At 47.1% G+C, this 22269-nt stretch overlaps 1 protein-coding gene across 1 annotated transcript in view; it reads right to left on the reverse strand.

Annotated features, from left to right (window-relative positions):
• Positions 1 to 22269, reverse strand: part of limk2 (LIM domain kinase 2) — a 59705-nt gene that overhangs the window by 16560 nt on the left and 20876 nt on the right. Inside the window, exon 3 of the mRNA XM_056284851.1 lies at positions 280 to 415. Coding sequence (XP_056140826.1) covers positions 280 to 415 — 136 coding nt within the window. The remainder of the gene's footprint in view (positions 1 to 279; positions 416 to 22269) is intronic.

The following is a 22269-nucleotide window of genomic DNA, read 5'->3' on the forward strand; positions in this document are numbered from 1 at the left end:
ATTTAGAAGAAAGGGAAAAAGTTGGCGATGTCTTTGAGAAAAGTCTGGTTACAGTATATTACTGAAGTGTCTTTCCAAGCATAATCTGCTTTTAAAAGCATGGCAAAGCATATCCTTTAAATGTGGCAAGCAGTTATTACAACGGTCATCACTTTAAATCTAATGACAAACTTAATAAGACAGAGGCCTAGAGAAATGAGACTGTCTGACAAAAAAAAAAAAGGCAGAAAATGTTTGGGCAAAACATGAGGTGAGGACAGAAAACTGCCGCAGACTAACCATGGCGGGTCCAGTCATTAGCAGAGAGCAGCCATGACACAGCTCCCCGAAGTTCTCCCAGTAGTGTTTCCGACAGTACAACTTGCCGTCCTTCTCATAGTACCAGTTAGTCAGGTGGTCACAGCATACAGAACATCTGTGGACAGGAAAACAAGACACTTGGTAAGCCATCTATACAGAGAATAAAGAAAATGAATAGAGAATATGAATAGAGAATAGTGAACAGATGAGGGCTTTCAGAAGATGCTTCTCCAACCATAAGTCAATCAACTTCAAGGCACCAAGGCAGAGAGTCTAAAGTCTGGTGTATTATTTCAAAGGCCTGTTGACAATTGCAGAGTTATGTGAATGATATCTGAAGGATACTCATGGAAATTTGATTCAAATGCTCTCTAATACAATAACATGAATTCTGTGAACTCTTACAGGTTGGCCTTGAACAACATGGTGTGCGTGTGGCACCCACCCACACACAAACACACACACACAATACATAAGTGAAGAAGATGAAAAAAAAAGTGAAAATGCTTTCTAGAAAAAATTTCAGTAATGAGGAAGATGCCACAGAGAGAAACATCCTACAGCTCACCATAATACTTTCCACTCCCAAGCTGAACAGATTGGAACATTAGCTGGAGGCATTTTCTCATGGATAACAGCCGGTACTTGTCTTTCCTGTGTTCATCCAGGTAAAAATAGGAAATAGCTCCTTCATGAGACATGCCGTGTCATGTCCATCTGTTGCTTAACACTGGGTTGTGGTCAGAAGCACTGACAACATGACAGGTCAGTCTACCTGGCGGCTTCCCAGAAAGGGGTATATGCTGTGTTGTAGTGGAGCGTGAATGTGGGAAAGGCTGTGCGTTACGACTTAACACCAGTACCGGAAACTGTCCCACCTTTAGCCACATTCCAGCACCTTAATATGATCCAGTTGCTTGGGGAGGTTCAAAACACCTCTAACAATAATCTGCAGGTCGGGAAAAGAGGATCAAGGGGGAAAAAAATGTTGAAAATATATGGGTTTACATGCAGGGGCACAGTCCTAGGATCATTAAAAGAAGACCAGAGGTTATTTGTTGTACACATATTCTTAATCACCTTGTCCGTCAACATTTTATCAAGGTCAACATAACTCCACTGAATAATATCGTAGGGCATGACAGCAAATTCAGCTTTGCTGTCGGATTACTACAGTTTTAGAGTTTGGGAATCTCTATTCCAGTAAGTGATTAATCTTCGTTCTTAAAATGGAAAGATACTTGGCGAATTGAGGGTAAATTTATGGCCCTAAGTTTGACAATAGAGACAGAATGTTCAGAGAGTTAAGGAATGCTGCAGCTGAGATTATGGTGCACCTGCAGGCAGGCAGAGAGAGACAGAGAGAGCGAGAGAGAGAGAGAGAGAAAGAGCGAGAGCTCAACTAGCTCCACTGGTTATGCAAAATGGTGGCAGGTTAAACTGCCAAGAACACAACCGATGAACCACTCTTTTAGTGATCGTATTACTGAAATGGCAGTCAGATCTGGTACCACTGCCAATAAAAATGGAACAGTTGCTGAGATGCATGGTAACATCCCTTGCTGGATGACATCAGTTGCTACTATCGTTTGTTTAATTTCATTAAAACGATAACGGAGTATACCAACATGGAGCTCGCCGGTTCGAATCCCCATGTTACCTCCGGCTTGGTTGGGCATCCCTACAGACACAATTGGCTGTGTCTGCGAGTGGGAAGCCGGATGCGAGTATGTGTCCTGGTCACTGCACCTGGTTGGGGGGGGGGACTGGGGGGAATAGCATGAGCCTCCCACACGCTATGTCCCCCTGGTGAAACTCCTCACTGTCAGGTGAAAAGAAGTGGCTGGCAACTCCACATGTATCAGAGGGGGCATGTGGTAGTCTGCAGCCTGCCCCGGATCGGCAGAGGGGGTGGAGCAGCAGCTGGGACAGCTCGGAAGAGTGGGGTAATTGGCCAATGTAACGGGGGTAGTCCTATGCTGTTCTATGCTGGTCAGCCTGCAGCACGCCCGTCACACTCATCAGTAGCTCTGCGTTGTGTTCTATTTTGGGTGGGGCCCCAGGTGTTGTTGGGGGGGGGGCCCTCAGTCTCTCATCATCATCATCATCATCATGATCAAAGAAGGAGGGGGGACACACAGGACTCTATTTGGCCCACCTTGCCATTTATTTTGGTTTCAAACCCTTCGACAAACATCCAGTCCTCCAGCGGGAGCGGTGTTTCTTACGGACGTGGGGTCGAAGCTCAACCACTGTCCGGACTTCACTCGTGTGCGTCAGAAGGAGAAACCGTCCACGGGACTCCGATGTAAAAAAAAAAGGATAAACAAGTATTTTATCCCACAGCTTGCAGTATCTTCTTACAGGGATACTCAAAGTTACGTTCTCCTCAATCAGCAAACCTGTGCTACGGTAAAAAAAACACGCGTGGCTCGGCTCGATCGCTGCTTGAGACTCCTCCCACAAAACAAAAATGGCCTCTCCCTTAAAGCGACAGTACACGTATATGACGGTCGTTGTAAAACATACATAAAAGTAAATAATGACATAAAATAAAATGTAGTAAACACAAATAACAGCACACAGACAGGATTTGGTGATATTTCATACTCAAACAAAATAAAATAAAAACATTAATTTTAACCTGGTTACATTCACCCCTCCTGAAATTCACCAACATCCTGACAGCAGGATAAAAAGAGAAAGAGGAAAGGAAAAGCCCATCACTGACTACTGGCACAAGTGAAAAGAAGGACCTAGTCCTCCAGTCAACTTAGGAGCTACCTCGGTTACGAGGTCCAGAAAATAATGAGGTTGATCAAGTCTCAGAATTCCCTTAGATCAATGTGACGCCTGATACGCCACACCATGCACTTGGCCCAAAACAACCCTGTCTGATAGACACCTAATAACTCACATTAAACTAGTTTGAATGACTCCAACCTCCATCAAAGTTCAAACCCTCACACTCCGTAGAAATGGCATCTGAGCCATAGATTCTATTAACCTGTTCACTGACCTCACCACCCTCCCTGTGCGTGTCCTAACCCGACCATCGCTCTCTACTTGTGTGCGTGAGACAGTGCGAGCTGCAACATCTGTATCGAGTGAGGGTGGTGCCCCTGTGTGCGAATCAGTGTGAGATATAACACCTACATCGAGTGAGTGTGATGCCTCTATGTGTGGTGCATGTGTGTTGTGTGGTGCGTGTGTGTTGGGTGGAGACTGAGCAGTGGCCCCCACAGGACTGACTACCAGACTAGACGGAATGAACTCTTCCGCTTCTGCCCACTCAGATCTAGGTGAGTCTCCAAGTGATGAGACTGCTAGCCCCACTGCATCCCCTGAGACCGTCAGGCCATCTGCACTGTCCTCCTCATCGGACTCTGTGCAGTCAAACAACTGACTGGTTGTACTGGACTCCTCACCCTGATCTAACTCAGGGAGGGGCAAGAAGTTGACCTCCAACAAACGGTTCCTGTGCACCACCCTGGTGTGCCCCTCTGCATCCTGAATCTTGTAGACGTGGATATTGGGGTTGACACCGACAACCGTGTACACTCCGTTCTCCCATTTGTCAGCCAACTTTCTCTTCCCTCGCTCACTCTGGTTCGCAACCAAAACACGATCCCCGACAGACAGGACAGTGCCCTTGGCATGTCTGTTGTACTGACGCGCCTGATGCTGCTGCTCAGCCGTGGAGTGCTTCTGAGCAATCTCCATTGCACTCCTTAGACAGGAAAGCAGAGACTGAGCATAAGAGTCATAATCAACAACGTGAGGGTCATGCAAAACCTGCCTGAACATAACATCCACCGGCAGTCTTGGGACACGCCCATACATCAGGAAGAAAGGCGCGTAACCCGTGGTCTCGTGAACAGTGGCATTGTACGCGAGCGTGAGAGAATGGATCTGCTGAGGCCACTGTTGCTTCTGCTGAAGCGGAAGGGAACGGAGCATATTCCCCATCGTGCGATTAAACCGCTCTGTCCCGCCATTACCCATAGGATGGTAGGCCGTCGTGTGGGACTTCGCTACACCCGCCAACCTGAGAAGCTCTGCAATCAGGTTGCTCTCAAAGTTTGTGCCCTGGTCAGAATGTATTCTCTCCGGAAACCCGTAAACACAGAATACATGATCCCAGAGTTTCTTGGCGACCTGCTTCGCTGTCTGATTGGCGCAGGGGAACGCGGGAGCAAGCTTAGTGAAGTGGTCAGTAACCACTAGGACATCGACCGACCGCTGCTTACTGTCCTCAGCGGACCAGAAATCCATACACACAAGCTGCATCGGTGCGGAGGTTTTAATGCTCTCCAGGGGCGCGCAAGCAGCTGGCTCTGGGGTCTTCCCAAACACACATCTCCGACAGCATCTGACATATGCTCTGATATCCCTCTCCATATCAGGCCAATAAAAACGCTGCCTTGCAAGAGAGAGAGTATGGTCCTGGCCCTGATGACCAGCGTGATCGTGGATGCCAGACAGTGCCTTGTCTTTCAGACTCAGAGGTAAAACATACTGAGACCTCCTCTGCTTGGACACTGGGTCCTTTGTCACCCTGTACAAGACACCATCATTGACTTCCAACTTCTCCCACTGTTTCAGCAGCCTGAGGACCTTCTGGTCAGCACCATGCCTCTCACGTCTCGATGGCCGCTTCTGAACAGCGACAAAGGGCAACACCTTGGAGATGCAGGGGTCCTGCTCCTGACTCAACCTGAGCTCCTCGGTGGATAACATTGGCAGTGTATCCTGACCACCCAACAGATGCTGAACGTGCTGGACCAAACTGAGTGCTGTGAATACTGATGCATCAGGCCCGTCACATTTGGCTTGACAAAAAGCCCTGACCTCAGCTGCATCACAAGCAAACCCAGATCGCGCACTACTCACTGTTTGGGACTGGCAACTGAGTCTGAAAACATCCTGCACAGAGTCCCCCTCAACCCCGTCGGCTTCCTGAACAAGGGCCGGGTAGGGCTCCCTAAGTAGCCTCTGACTGACGGGCTTGGAAAAAGGGTAGCGACTCAAGGCATCCGCCACCACGTTTTTCTTCCCTGGCAGGTGTTTGAGATCGAAAGTGTAAGACGCCAACTTAGACACCCAGCGGATCTCACACGCGTCAAGCTTCGGCTTCGTTAGGAGATAAGTCAGCGGATTATTATCTGTCCAAACGGTGAAGCTTTGACCCTTCAGCCAGTGGCTGAACTTTTCACAAACACTCCACTTCAGCGCCATGAACTCCAGTCTATGAGCTGGATACTTCCGCTGTGAGGCACTGAGGGACTTGCTTGCAAAACCAACAGGTCTGGCCTTGGACTCTCCTCGGGGCACTTGAGACAGCACCGCGCCGAGTCCGTCCAAAGACGCATCGACCGACAAAATGAAAGGCACCTCAAAGTCTGGATGGGCAAGCACCACACACTCCAGTAACATCGTCTTCAACAGATCAAATGCTTCCCCACATTCCACCGTCCAGTCTGCGGAGGTAAGCTTACGGAAGCTGCCATGGGGCTTCTTATCCTTAGCTGACCTCCCCCTCCTCTTTTGTCCAGCTGTAAGGGCGAACAGGGGCTTAGCCACGGAGGAGCAGTTCAGGAGGAAATGCTGGTAGTAAAATACCATACCAAGGAAAGATTTGATCCTACGAACAGAAGGCGTGCACCCATCACCTTCCATGAGATCCTGCACTGTCATGTTGGAGATGACCTCTACTTTGGAGGGATCGACAGACACACCTCCGCCATCAACCACGTGGCCCAAAAACCGCACCCGCTTCTGCAGCAGATGACACTTTTTCGGAGCCAGTTTCAAGTTGTTCTCCCTCAACCTCTGAAACACAGTGCGGAGCCTCGACAGAGCCTCAACCTCTGACGGCGCGAAGACAAGAAGATCATCAAGATAGCACAAAAGCTTCGTGAAGTTCAGATCCCCAAAGATCCCAATCATCATTCTCATGAAGGCTGCAGGGCTATTACAAAGGCCCTGTGGCATGCGATTGTATTCATGCAACCCAAGGGGAGTCGTGAAAGCAGTGTACTTCTTGTCATCTTCATGCATTGGTATGTTGAAGAAGCCAGAGGTGAGGTCCATCGTACTAAAGAGGCAGTTACCACCCAGCGCGGCAAGACAGTCCGACTGGTGTGGCAAGGGATGAGCGTCTTTCAAGGTCCGAGCATTCAGCCATCTGAAATCAGTGCAGATCCGAAGCCCGCCATCCTTCTTCCACACCATAACCAGCGGTGAAGCGTATGCGCTCGAGGACTTCCGGATAATCCCTTTCTCCTCCATATCAGTGAGAACCTGTCTCAACTTCTGATAGTGGGCTGGGGGAACCCTCCTGTAGGGCAAGCGAAAGGGGCGCTCATCCACCAGATGGATGCGATGTGTGTATCCTGTGACCTCGCCACAGTCCAGAGAGTCCCTGGAAAAGATGTCATGGTACTCGGTGAGCAGCTGAGTGAGCTGGGACTTGCATGCCTCACTAACCTGACAGGAGCTGAGGTCAACGTCACTGAGTCCGAGCTCTGACAAACTCCTAGCCGGCTGGACAGGCGGACAGGCACTATCTGTGGCGTTGGACTCATGCCTCCCTGCAACTGATTGCAGTCCCTGGAAAACATTAAAGTCCTCAATCGCCAAGCATGGAAACACATCAGCCAACTTGCAGTTCCTTTTCAGCGTGATGGCTTTGTCAGATGGATTGACAACAGTCATGGGTACCCACCTATCACCCCAGAGTGGTGTGACAAGTCGACCTACGAGTACACTGCGTGGCATGGCCTTGGAGTCTGTCGGCTCCACAACAACAGTGCTTCCAGCTGACATAGGCACCTTAGCAGGAAGTCTGCCCCAGACTAAGTGCTCGTGCCTCGGTAAGAGTGTCACGGCCTGGGTGAGCTTAACAGTACCTATCTTCTCAGGAACTGCACCACCCCTCCAGCGCTCTACATTCGTGAACATGGACAAGAACTGTTCAACGTCAGGACTAGACGGATGTTCCTGTCCGGACGCGATGTCCCAGTACTCAGTACCACTCTTGAGTACATGGGCCACATGTTTAATGACGTTTGTGCCGACTATCAGATCATCATGCTGACTGGGCACGACCAGAGTGGGTATGACAAAGGAAACACCATAAAGCTGCATGTTGAGGTCATAAAAACCATCAGGCCTAGTCTCCAGACCACCGCAGCCAATCAAGACAATGTTCTCTTCAGGCTGCTGCTTCTCAGGTAAAACACCCCCAGAGCGGAGCTTCTCTACTGCATTTTCACTGATACTGCATGACATAGAGCCAGTATCCAACATGCCATTAAGCTGCACACTCTGGTTGACAAGAACAGGAGCATAGAACAAGTCACTGAAAGCCTGAATCCTCTGTGTCGCCTGAATGACCATACGCGAACCCTGAGGTGCTTTGGCACACTTGTCTTCATACAAGTGAGCCAGGTCGGAGACATCAGTGAGGGATACATCTACTTTACCCACACCATCCCTCTCTAGGTGTGGGTTTAGTAGTTTAACGGACGAGACTGACGACCAGCTCTTCCACCAGGCTGAGAACGGAGCTGGTTGGGCGGGTGAGGACAGTCCCTCTTCCAATGACCAGGAGACAAACAGTTTATACACCGGTTCTCCCGGCTGCAGTGGGAAAATGTGGAGTGATCCGGAGACTTACAAATCCTGCACAACCTCTGTGGTGTGTCTGGCACCCGCCCTACGGCGTTAGCTGGCGGTTGAGTCAGCGTCGGTGTCTGGACTGCAGCGCTAACTGGAACCTGAGTCTGCATTGTGACCAAACGGTCTAGCAAGCTCACCAAACTCCTCATATAGTCATCACCGCCAGAGACAGGTGCGGGAGACGGTGCGGGAGACGGTGTAGGAGACCTTGTACAAAATGGTATAGGAGATGACGCATGAGCCGAGACGGGAGATGGCACCACCGGCACGGTCGTGTTCAAGTCGGGAGCCATGTCGACTACAGGGACATGAACCTGTGAATGGAACCTACGCTCTACCGCGCCTGCTTCACGTTGTCCACCTGCAGCAACACGGGACTTCCTCTCCAGCATGTGCTCATCAAACCTCTCCTGGATCTCGCTAGCAGACCATTTCCCTGCGGACTTGAACTTAAAAACATTGGCAAGAGACTGATCTGGACAGTGTTTGATAAACATCATGCTTACCTCGTGGCTTGGCTCTTCAATACTACGGCCCTGCCACTTCAAGCATTCGTCAGCCACCTCCACTGTTTTATTAAGCCTAATCCAATACTCCATAGCGTCCTCACCTGGCTTGGGCAGCGTACTGTAAAAGTCCGCCAGGGGCATGCTCGAGTATGTGAGGTCACTAAAGTGTTGCTTCAGTACATCAAAAATAATGTGGGGGTTCGCTATGTGGTTGACAGATGTGTTGCGCAGCTTTATCCTCACCACGTCCCCTGCTTTCCCCATAAGCTTAGCTAGAATCTCATGTGACTGCTCACTAACTGGAATGGCTCGCTTCCTCAAATACAAAGTCATAAGGCTCTCCCACTCATGAACTGTAAACTTATCAGAGCTATCACCCCTGAAAATAGGAGGCTCCCTAGCGTCTGTCTGCATTACTACTCTAACACTAGGCACTGTCTCCGAACGCTGTTCAGCAGACCTAGCACTGTCTGTGTGTGTGTTTCTAAGCATTTGTGTTTCCTGCAGCTTAGCAGTGATTCTCTCCTATCTTCTCTGCTAACCGAGTAATGAGCATGGCTAACTCACCCACTGGCTGCTCGCTGTTACCTAGCACAGCCCCTTCGCTGATACCTGGCCTGGCCCGTTCTACGTAGCGTGTGGAGGTGAACTGAGGAGTGCCAAATGTGGTCGGGTCTCTAGGTCCTGGTGGTCGGGTCTCTAGGTCCTGGTGCTCTGGTGTCTGGTTCCCCGCCCTCTAAGAGCTGCCCGAAACTCCTACCTACACCTAGCCGTAAACCCCCACCCACGTACGAACCACCCTCTGCCATGTTCCTACCTCTAACACTCAGATAAAATAAAAAATAAAATAAAAAAGTGAAAAGCGCAATTCATTTAAATAATTGAATCTAGAAATCACTAAGAGATTGAAACAATCACACACAATCAACAAATTCACCAATAGATTAATCACATATGCACATATCCAGTAGTTTACATCAATAGATTATTCACACGAGTCCTTCAATCACATCAACATTAACCTTTTTTCCTTTTTTTTTTTTCGTGTGTTTTTCTTCCTTCAGTATATACAAATGTCCTGTTCACAAGCCCAGTCCATGATAACCACAGCTATGACTGTCCAGTGTCCACACAGCTCAACTCCAGTCCACTGTAACATGAGCGTACAGTCTATAGAAATACCTGAGGATGTCTGGGGCTTGATGACGACGGCAGGCTCCCGCGGCGAGCAACTGATGTCACTCTCAGGATCCAGGAGGGTCACGGCACCAATGTAACGGGGGCAGTCCTATGCTGTTCTATGCTGGTCAGCCTGCAGCACGCCCGTCACTCTCATCAGTAGCTCTGCGTTGTGTTCTAGTTGGGTGGGGCCCCAGGTGTTGTTGGGGGGGGGGCCCTCAGTCTCTCATCATCATCATCATCATCATGATCAAAGAAGGAGGGGGGACACACAGGACTCTATTTGGCCCACCTTGCCATTTATTTTGGTTTCAAACCCTTCGACAAACATCCAGTCCTCCAGCGGGAGCGGTGTTTCTTACGGACGTGGGGTCGAAGCTCAACCACTGTCCGGACTTCACTCGTGTGCGTCAGAAGGAGAAACCGTCCACGGGACTCCGATGTAAAAAAAAAAAAAAAGGATAAACAAGTATTTTATCCCACAGCTTGCAGTATCTTCTTACAGGGATACTCAAAGTTACGTTCTCCTCAATCAGCAAACCTGTGCTACGGTAAAAAAAAACACGCGTGGCTCGGCTCGATCGCTGCTTGAGACTCCTCCCACAAAACAAAAATGGCCTCTCCCTTAAAGCGACAGTACACGTATATGACGGTCGTTGTAAAACATACATAAAAGTAAATAATGACAAAATAAAATGTAGTTAACACAAATAACAGCACACAGACAGGATTTGGTGATATTTCATACTCAAACAAAATAAAATAAAAACATTAATTTTAACCTGGTTACACCAAGTACAAGTGGGGAGAAAGATGGGGGGGGGGAAATTAACGTAGTACGCGTGATGGAGTAGACGGACTGTTGGAAAGTAAGAGGCAAAGGAATACAGACTTCTTACTACACAAACCTCATCTTCATGATTCAAAGCTATTGCCTGTTCAGCACTCCGGCCAAGCCTGCCCATCACACATTAACCAGCATTGCTTTTTTTTTTAATACAAGAAAAGTGTACACAACAAGTTTGGGTATAAATACAAAATGAAGGATGGAAATAAATCCACAATGGTGGAAATATTAGCACTGCTTATGCTTCCCCCCTTTGGAAACTGCACTTCTTCAATGGACAAACACTTACAGCGTTTATCATTTATAGCTTTATATCAAATGACTTAGGGCAGCCGTCTTAAGTGCATCAACAAAATGACCACTCAGTAATGTTGGTATGAATTATCCAATTATCCAGGTCTCTGGGACCGCTATGAACATGAACTGGCTGCTAGGCTCAATGCCGCTGCAGGATTTTAAACGTTCATCCATGTGGTAATGTCAGCCTATTCGTTGTTTCACGGTTCTCCTGCTTGGCTTACTAACCTACTATACAACCTCCAAACCTCGAAAGTTTATTCAAGACCTTATCAGAGCTATCGTCTCATTTTATGACCCAGTTTTTCAGTACTGCTTTAATTCATCAAATCGTGATCTTTTACTTTAGTAAGAAATAGTTCGTAATCCGTCAATCTCCCAATTAATATTAAAAACATTTTCAAAATAACAGAGAAGGAAATACCATTTTCATTTCAGTGAGGACTTTTAAGTTGCATAACTTCATGCCCTTTCAACCATGCCGTCGTCAATCCTGACTGGGATATTTTGCCTTGAACTTTTGTTGTGCAATTTAAGGCCTGAAGGAACAATAGGGAACTATAGTTATCAAAATTGGACGTCAGATAGATAATTCAGTCTGTCATTAATAACTCAGGGGTGTACGTTTTCTTTAAAACTCTTTTCAAACAAAAATTCAAGACAAAAAAAACGAATTTAATCTTTTAACAAAAATGTTCTCCCAAAACCACTTCCATATAAACTTTATGTGAATGAACTAAAGAAAAAGATTTCATCAAATCAACAACTTACAATGTCCCCTCCTTATTTATCTTTAAACAGTCCTCATTTATATCAGAGGATCTTCACAATTATCAATTGTCCAAATGTCCATTAAAAAAAAAAAGGTCACAGATGTAACTCAAGGTTTGTGGTTTGGTGTGTGTGTACATGGGGAATTTAATCTCACATTGAGATGGGAGGGGGCATTGAAGAGAGGGCAGAGTCCAGGCTGGCAGAAAAATTAATGTTAAACAGATGGGTAAATATGAGACAGGCAGTGACGGATGGTGGTGATATTGGGTGGGTGGGCTAACAAATGCATTATACCCATCAATAGTTCACACTGCAGCAACAGCAGCCTCACATCCGAGATAACAGGTTACAGCAGCGACACTGTAACAAAGCTTGTTATAGCAAGTGCTGTACAACAACCCTATAGAGACGTACCCCCAAATGGCCTGATGCCAAAAAAACTCTCTTGAAACCAAGTAACACAAACTTACTATTTTGTTGTTTATCCATTTGTGTTATTTGAACATCGTTTGGACGACGTGTCCCAGTCTCCTCACTTTCAGTTTTTCCTCCAAAGACATCGAAGATAATGGATGATAATTTAAAGAATCCACCTTGTTCATGCTAATGCCCGCACTCACCTTCCTCTCCCCACTCTCGCACAAGTAGCACATTGTACATACCGTTACTCTGTACGTCCGCTAGGGCTGTGGGATATGACCAAAATCTCAGATCACGATATAGGTCATTCATATCACAATAACGATTCATGGTGGTCCGCGGTGGCGTAGCGGTCTAAGCATCGGCTTGGTGTCGATGCAGTTGCCCACTGGGGACTGGGGTTCGCGCCCCGGTCTCGTCAGATCCGACTATGGCCGGACTCGATGAAGCAGCAATCATTGGCAACGCTGTCCTCGGGAGGGGGGCGGAGTCGGCTTGTGTTCGTCATGTGAATGCGTCTCTGTGTGTGTCGGAAAAACAGTGGTTCGGCTTGGATTCGCCTTGTCACGAAAGTGGGGAGGCGCTTTCCTTCGAGACTGCCGGCCGGAGAGATGCAGTTGGCGAACGCATGCAATACGAGGGTGGGTGTTTGAATTAAAATAGGGATCAATTGGCCACTAAATTGGGAGAAAAAAAGGAAAAAATCAGAAATAAATTAAAAAAAAAAAAACAATAACGATTCATATCATGATATAGCACATTTTCTGTAAATTCGATGAATAAATAGTTTATATAAAATGACCACATGGAAAGCTCTATTTCTTATTACATTTTGAATTATATACTCGACAAATAAAAGGTACTTACTCATATTTGATTATTTTTCTCCTTTTATTTAGAACCTTTACCCAATCTCCCATCAAGGATGAATAAAGTATTCTGATTCTGATTTTCAATTAAGCATGTAACAAATATAAAATATTAATGTATAAAATATAAAAAGGTAAAGAGAAAACTCTTTTCAACTATAGTTGAGTAGGTGGTTAAGAGGCTAGTGGTGTTTGAGTCTGTTGTGGGGACCAGCATGTCACATATTTTGCAAAGTACTATTTTCTGGTCTGTGTCAGACTTTTCATACCCAAACCGCACCCATATGACAGAAGTACCCCCTCTTTTAGGTACAAGTTCCTCGTTTTCTCCAGGCTGCTCCAAGTCCTTCTGTTCAAAATTACCCGGTTCTGCGTTACATTCACTGTCCTCCATGTTTTTTTGTATTGCCTTCATGCAAATTTCCTGCCTGCGTCCGTGCTGTGCAAAGAGTGGAAAGGGTCGTCCAAATGACGAAAAATATTGCCGTAAAGAGTGTGATTTGCGACACAACAAATTAAATGATAGAGCTTAATATGAAACAAGAGACATTTTCTATTGTCGCACGATATATATCATCACATCGCACGGCCCTAACGTCCGCTGTCACTGGTCAAAAGTCGGCAGCTTGAGGGCTGAATGAATTTAGCCTGAATGATCAGCAAATCAAGGGGGCATGCCACGATGCCTGTCATTCACTTACTACAAAGATGAATGGAAGCTGATGCTACAGTGTTTGGGCTATAAAAAAATAAGCCCATTTAGATACATCCTGTGTTTTTCTTGCAACTATTTGGTGCTGTTGCTACTCTAGGTTCCACCAAAAGTTAAAACAATCTGTTCAAAGGTTTTTTTAACAATAATTTTCTCGTCTTTATTGGGCGGCACAGTGGCCCAATGGTTAGCACTGTCGCCTCACATCAAGAAGGTTCTGGGTTCGAACCCTGGGGTTGTCTAACCTTGGGGGTCATCCCAGGTCATCCTCTGTGTGGAGTTTGCATGTTCTCTCTGTGTCTGCAGTGGGTTTTCTCCAGGTGCTCCGCGCCCCCCCCCCCCCATCAAAAGAAGAATACTCCTGTCTGTGCCCCTGATCCAGGCAATGGGAAAAGAACTGGAGTTGGTCCCTGGGCGCAGCATGAAGGTGGCAGCCCATTGCTCCTAGTTACACGGATCACAGCTAGGATGGGTTAATTTGCAATAAATGAATTGCCTCAAGGGGATTAATAAAGAAAACTTTATTGTAAAAGATAGGGGGGCTTAGCCCTGTTAGCCCATTTATACCAGCCATCCCTGGAGATAGGCCTGTGTTCTTGAAGTGGGATGAGTAGGGAAGGCAAATGAGGTAAAAGAAGAACATTATTTCTTGGTTGGAAGTGGTGAGATTTTAAAGAGGGCAGTCTCCAGCGCTATAAGCCAAGAGAGTGTCACCAAATTCAGTACGATGATCGTAAAAATGATTCTCCTGGTAATGAACAGTTCCAATCAAACATAACAGGAGCCAAAAGGTAAAGAAAGAGAACAATCAAACCTGTTCACGGTGTCACATTTAATGGTGAGAATGCTATCTTTTAATAGGCTATTAATTTGCAACAAAGTATCTGTTTTAGCAAGTTGTGATGTCATCAGTGAATTGAATGACCCTAAGCTTTTGTGTTTTATGCTCAGGCCTGAGGGTTGAGTGCTGTACGTGGCTGAGGAAAAAAGAAGAGGATTATCTCCCACTGAACTGGACTTACGTTCAGTTTTGCGTTTTGTTGATAATAGCATCCCCCAATAAAATAACGAAAAATGTAAAAAATATTCTTTATTGTAGTTCTATAATTTCATAAATGCAACAAAACATGGTATTATTATAATGGAAATGCAAAGTTAAAGTGCCAAATACTCAAACAGCCCACTGCAGAGTAGCCACATGTGGTAAACATATTAATGAACACTCATTTAGACCTATTAGTAATGTCGATAGGTTAATTTAGACTTAATAGGCTGTATTACCTTCATTATAATGCTAAAATATGTTTTGTGGCTCCAGACAGTTTTTTTTTCTGGCCAAAAATGGCTCTTGATAGTAAAGGTTGCCGACCCCTGGATTCTCCACTAAATGCTTGCAATGACATAATATAAATGAGAATCAAAATGGATATAAAGTTACATGGCTTATGGTTTAGAATTGGCTTAAACACTAGCTAAGTCATGCCACTCTTCCCTGCAATGTGTCCATCCTTTCTCGCACGCACTCCCTCACAGGTGTCAGCAATTACCACACTCTCCTCTCCTCTGCAGTAAAGGAACAGTCTGCTGCTACAACGACCTGGCATCATTTTGAATCATATACACAAAAGCTTCACTGATCACTTCAGCATTAAGAAACTTTAGGTTACTTCCGTAATCCCGGTTCTCTGAGTAGAATGAGTGAAATGTCTTACTATGGGATACACCCCCTCGTGTATTCACAGAAGCACCAGTACCACTACGCCAGTCCTAATTGGCTGGCAGTCATGACCTCTGCGTCAGGGCCCTGCACCTTATATATGACTGACACAGCGTCACTCATTCAAAACAAGCACACCTCTTCTCGCTTCAACCCAGCAGCAAGAAGGGTGGTCTGGTGAGACGTCTCACTCATGCAACTCAGAGAACCGGTGTTACGGAAGTAACCTAAAGTTCTCTTTCATAGCGTTTGTTTCAATGTCTCACTATGGGATATGGAGACTCCCCGTATTGCCAAACAAGCTTATCTCAATGACTGACCACCAGCACCCCCCCTCCCCCTGAAAAAGTGTGTGGATGAGGCAGGTCCACTGAGGAACCCACGCTCAGGACAGCATGAGCAAGGCTTGAAGATGTAACATCCAACTTATAAAACCTTGCAAATGTGAGGGGCGATGACCAGCTAGCTGCAGCACAGATATCCTGGATAGAGACCCCCTAAACAGGGCCCAAGAGGTCACAAGACCCCTAGTAGAGCGTGCCCGCAACCCAGCTGGAACCTGAAGGCCTGAGCTGGAGTAAGCCAGCTTGATAGCATCCACTATCCAGTGAGAAAGTCTTTGTTTGGTGATGGGCTTGCCTCTGCAGGACTTAGCCCAGGACACAAACAACTGATCCCCTTTCCTGAAGGCCCTTGTTCTCTCCACATAAGTGTGTAAAGTGCGAACTGGGCACAACATATGCAGCCGCTGCTGCTCCGCAGAGCTGTGAGGAGGCGGCTGAAACGCCATCAGGTCCACTGGCAAGCATCGATTGACCACTTTAGTGATGAAAGCAGGATTAGGCTTCAAGGTCACCCCAATGCTCCCCGGGATGATCCGCATATACAAGTAGGATGCACAGACAGAGCGTGAATATCACTCACATGCTTAGCCATAGCCAAAGCCAACAACAAAGCCACCTTAAGAGACAACACTTTCATGTCTGTGTTTCAGTGGCTCAAAGGGATGACTGGTGAGGGCCTCCAGAACTACAGTCATATCCCAGGAGGGTGACATAGGCTTAGAGCTGGGTAACAGTCTCTGTGCACCCTTCATAAACTGAGAAACAAGGGGATGCTAGCCTGCTGGCTTACCATCAAAACCAACATGGCAAGCAGAAATAGCAGCAAAGTAAACCTTGACAGCAGAAAATGCCTTCTTCTTGTCAATTAGGTCCTGTAGAAAGGACAAAATTGCACCAACCAAACACTGAAAAGGAATTTCCTGTGCACTAGCACACCATTCTTCAAACATTCTCCACTTGAGCCACTCTGGTGGCTGAGCGGAATAAACCGCCGTTCTTGCAATCCGCTCGTCATGTGGCTGGGAGGTTCGTATCCCAGACTCGCCGTAACCAGTCACGGCCAGAGCGTCCACGGGGTAAGGCATTCATTAGGCCACCCTTACCCGAGGGATAGTGGGTGTAGATCGGTGTAATGTTCGAGGACTTGTCATTCTCCTGCGACCCCTCTGGCCCGCCCGGGCACATGCAGCCAGGCAACTTAAAGCATTCTCCCTATGCCTCCTTCACGGCTTGAAGGTGATGCAATCCATGCGAGGCTTCAGTGTGTAAAATAGCAAGAGCATCCGACACGAGTTTGAAGGAAGCGGGTGTTACGCCTATCTCCTTCCTGTGGAAACGTGAGCTAGCAGAGTTATTCGACAAAAGTTCCGGCCATATGCCATTGGGTTAATCGGGTGGGATAAGGGGAAAAACTAGAAATAAATTAAAAATAAAAAAAAAGATTCTCCACTTACAGTCGTAAAGGGACCTGGTGGATGATGCTCTGGCATTCTGAATCGCATTAATGACACTCTGTGATAGTCCAGTATGTCTTAAATTAAACCACTCACAGGCCAGGCCCACAAGGCGAGCCGCTCTGGGTGGGGGTGAAATATTTGCCCGTGCGCCTGAGAGAGGAGGTCTCTGCGCAGTGGGAGGGGCCACGGGGGACCATAGAGGAGCTGCTTCACTTCTGCCAGCCAATGCATGGATGGGCATTGAGGAGCGACCAAAATCAGGGAAGGGCGATTCTCCCACACACTGAACAATGTTGGGGGAATCCAGACCAGTGGGGGAAACGCATATAGTGGAACGCGTGGCCACTCTTTGGCGAACGCATCCACTCCCAGCAGTGCGCTCTGGTCATGCAGGAAGAAAAACAGTGGGCAATGTGAGCTCTCCCCCAACGCAAACAGGTCAACTGCTGTGCAGCCGAACCGTGTCCAAATCTGATGCACTACAGCCCGGTGCATTTTCCATTCTATGTAAAGGGGATTCCCTCCGGACAGGAGGTCTGGACCCAAATTCTGAATCCCGGGGACGTGTGTCGTTCTTACAGAGAGGAGATGTGCATGGCTCCACAATATTAATTCGTGCGCCAATATCTGCAGCTGTTGGGAGCGCAGACCTCCCTGGCGGTTGATATAGGCCACCTCGTATTGTCCATCTTCACCAGCACATGATACCCCTGGAGAAATGGCAGAAAATATTTTAGCGTTAGAAACACTGCCAGAAGCTCCAAGTAGTTTATATGGGCGTGATGGAGATGTGTGCTCCAGACCCCATTTACTGCCCTGCTTTTGGAAACACTGCCCCAGCCCGATAGGCTGGCATCCGTTGCCACTACTTTTCTGGCTGGTATTGTGCCCATATGCACACCCTCCGTCAGGAGAGACAGCGGTTTCCAAGGGCAGAGCGCAAGTGCGCATGACGCAGACACCGTAGCCCTGTGGGGTCTGTGGCGCATGGGGTCCAGTCTGAGAGAAGCCACCCAACGCTGGAAATCTCTCATGTACAACCTGCCCAGCCTCACCACCAAGAGTGCTGACGCCATCAGTCCCAATAACCTGAGACACAGACCGTATGTGACCCGTTTCATTATGATAAAATGCGCCAGAGTGGACCTAAATGTGTCCACTCTCTCGGCTGACAGGCGGGCCATGTGGGTGAGCGAATTCAACTTGAGACCCATAAAAGCTATGTCCTGTCTCTGAGTTAACACACTCTTTTCCCTGTTCACCACAAATCCTAGCTCGGCCAGGTGTGTCAACACAATGCCCGTGTGCGTAACAGCCTCCTGCTCCGAGCATGCCAGCAACAGCCAGTCGTCCATATAGGTGGCTAAGCAGATGCCTTGCTCCCTGAGGGTAGCTGTAGCCACCTCAACACATTTCACAAACACCCTTGGGCTCAGTGACAGGCCAAATGGGAGTACTAGGTACTGAAACACAGTGTCCTGAAATGCGAACCTTAAATATTTCCTGTGTGGAGGATAAATGGGGATGTGAAAACATGCGTCCTTCAGGTCAATGGATGTGAACCAATTGCCCAGGTGCACCAAGCGTATCAGGGATGTGTGTGTGAGCATGAGAAACTTGTATCTCCTGAGATACTTGTTTAAAGAGATACTTTCATGCTGTTTCTGAGAACATTTTTAACATGGGTGGTTTGAATTACAACCGAAAGGTAGGTGTGGTTTTATGATTTCATAGCTATTGGCTACTGAAATTCAGGGCGGTCGTGTGGGTATGGCTGGGTGGGCTAAACACCGGGGCTAAACCGCTTGCCGCTTGCCGCAGAAAAATGAGAAATTCACTGGTGACAACCCCCTTTCTGCTCTGTCGTCACTTTATAAAAAAAAAAAAAAGGTGAGTGATGAGACCATGGACAGCAGCTTTGAGGTTGAGGATGTGGAAGTCGATTCCTCTTTCTCAGTGGAAGTTGACTACTCGCCTCATGAATATCTTGCTCAGCCAATACAGCTATATTCCTTCAAGCCAAAAGGGTCCGTCTCCGCTTTTATAGTGTCCCGCTACGGACATGCCCTCTATGCTAATGGCAATTCGTGACACGGCAAATTACCACATGTTCACCAACCGGAAATTAGTTACTCGACCGCCGATATCTCTCGTCTGGCCATAAATGTGATTTTAGGTCTACCATTTGTCTCATCGATCACATCCATACTCCTTACATCGATTAACAACAGGAAAAGTTGGATTTTGATGCAAGTATCTTATTAAAGCATGTAGGTCCAGAATGGGACGAATGCCCCCCCCCCCTTCTTTGGGACCAAGCAATACCTCAAATAGAGACCCTCTAGCCTCTGCTCGTGTGACACTATTTGTATGGTGTTTTTGTTTAACAAGGCAGATATTTCTTCTTGTAACACCTGGGCTGATTCTCCCTGAGCACAGGAAGCAATGATGCCATTGAAACGAGGAGGCGCTGTGGTGAATTGAGGTCTGTAGACCCTGGCCAGTGTCTTCAACACCCATTTTGACATTCTGACGCCGTGCATGTTTTCCAACTCTCTATCCATGAAGATTGAGGGGGGTGAGGCTCTGTCCGATCTACACGATCTCTGGGAACCTCTTTTAACTGTACGACGCTGCCCATTAGTGGCTGATAGTGGTCAGTAAACCCGGGTGCTACTGTGAACTGATAGACCCAGGACAGCTGCCCCGAGCTGTTTCACCCCAGGGAGGGCATTAGCCCCCTCTGGTAGTCCTATAGGGGTAAACACTATGTTTTGCAACTTTGCGTTGTATCTTTTTCCCTTTGAAAAAAAACAAAACATGCAATACTGCGCCCTTGGCTGTGCCCGGGTGGGTCAGTGAATGAACATTTTTTTTCAGTGTATGCATGAGTGCTCATGAGACTTGAATGTGGCTTTGAACAATCCCACATTTGAACTGAGTCTTGTCTCCTCTTGGCTGGGATGCACGAACTGAGCTTCGGGTCTGCACGTCACCAAGGGAGAGGGTTGGCACTGGAGGATTCCTCCCCGGATACACTGGAATGCTGGACTGCCAGGGAACAGGGGATGGCTGGCACGCTGCTTTCCATGGGAGACAGAGCTGTAAGGCTTCGTCTTCCTTTTTCTCTGCCTCGCATCTCTTTTGCATGGAAGCAAGAGCGGAGCCAAACTTGCCATCAGGAACAACTGGAATGTCCAAGATGTACTTCTTCTCTTTATCCGACAAGTTTGTCAGATTGAGCCATTGTGCCCTCTCCTGTAGCACCAACATTGACATACACTTCCCCGAGGCCTGGACAGCGCATCGCTGGACACGTAGACAGATATCTGCAATCATGGCAATCTAATCCCACACTGAAATGTTGGGTACCTCGGTCATGTCTTCGAAAAGCTCCACTTGGTAAGCAAACAACATGGAGGTGATGTTGAGTGCTCTCACCGTCAGGGCTGCCACCTTGTAAACTCACTCAGTCATGGTGGACTGGAAGCGGTCGGCTTTGGCGGGGAGGGTGGGTGGTCTGGATGATGTAGCAGACAACCGTGGGTGGAGGTGGGATGCCATCAGCGGCTCCATGGGCGGCATGTGGGCCATGGCATGCTTAGCCATCCCTTCAAAATCCAGGGAAGACGCCCCATGAATGGGGGTCTTGCTGGAGTATGGATTTTTATTCCAGCAGGCGGTGACTTCTTCCAGGAGCTCAGGGAACACTGGGAGAAGCTGTCTCGCAGTCCGATTGGCCTGGGGCAATTTCTTCCCCTCGTAGCGGGACCGGAGAGCCTCATAACAACAGTGGGCCATGGGATTGCCAGTCTCGCCACGGCGCATTTACACACATCATGCATGTCAGCACTAGGCGGAGGCTGTGCAGTCTCACCCTCGCCTTTAGCAGCAGACAGGCATGGAGAGCTGGGAATTTGAGCCGGGGAGAAAAAGGAAAAACTATCCTCATCGTCCTCCTCCAACACCAGAAAATCCTCCCTCTCTGATTCTCTGTTCTCCTCAACCATATCGAGCTGGGTTCCTCGGGGGTGGGACTGGTGAAAATAGGGTCCTTATCCGAGAGGCTAGCCTAGTGGGCTAGCCTTCAGTGGAGGCTCTTAGCCGTGGAGCGAGCACAGTGAGCACACGAGCCGGGTTTGTTGACAGCAGCTTGGGCGTGTTCCAGCCCAAGACACGCGGAGCAGACCTGGTGTTTGTCTTTGCTTGAAATTTTGTTTCTGCAGTTGCACAGGCGGGCGCTCCAAGGTGGGAAGCAGCTTTGTAGCTGTATCCATTTAGTTGGTTAGCTAAATTTAAAATAACTATCTGGAGTGATAATCTTGTTAGCTAGCTTCAAAAGTGGGCAAGCGGTGAGGTGACCGCAGGTTCCCGGTATTGTTAGCTTGCTTAGAGTAGCAAAGTTAACATGCTAGCTAGCTAGCTTTTAGAAGCAAAAAAATACTCCGCTGTTTGGGGACAGGCCAGAGTAAAAAACTACCTATGGTGAAGGCAGTCGTACCGGTATTTCAACAGCTAACGTCCGGCAACAGAGGTGTTCGCTCCGGTCTGAGGACAGCTTAGCTAGTTAGCTTAGATACAGGTGAGAGTAGCTTGCTTCTGAAGCAAGAAGAGGTGATTGAATGACGAGTGATATTGCGTCAGTCTTTTTTTAAAATAATAAACTTTATTTACACAATTGAACTTACAAAATGGTCACAATTTCAACAAGGCAGTGGATGCTCGAGGTATTGATAAATCATAATATATAAAAAGAAAATACATAAAAGGATAAAGAAATAAAATAAATGAAGACATAAACAAAGTTAAAATAAAATAAATTACAAATCAAATTCAATTGAATTCATTAGATAAGGCTCTAGTTTTCACAGTTTTTGAGTTTGTGCAGAATTTTAGTGCGTTCAGGTAGGATTTTAAGTAAGACATGAAAACAGCATGGTTGGGTTTCTGTTTTGCAAATTTGCTGACATGTTATGTGGAATTTTGCTAATAAAGAAACAAGATTAATGACATACATTTTCTTAACAGGCATTTCATCATTAAAGAGACCAAATAAAATTAATTAAATTTTGAGTTTGAGCTGAATATCTAATTTTCTGTTAACAACAGATTAAGGTCATACCAAAAGGTTTGACTAAAGGTACAGTCCCAAAAAAGTTGA

This window comes from Lampris incognitus, chromosome 1 (assembly GCF_029633865.1).
Source record: "Lampris incognitus isolate fLamInc1 chromosome 1, fLamInc1.hap2, whole genome shotgun sequence".
Lineage (NCBI taxonomy): Eukaryota > Metazoa > Chordata > Actinopteri > Lampriformes > Lampridae > Lampris > Lampris incognitus.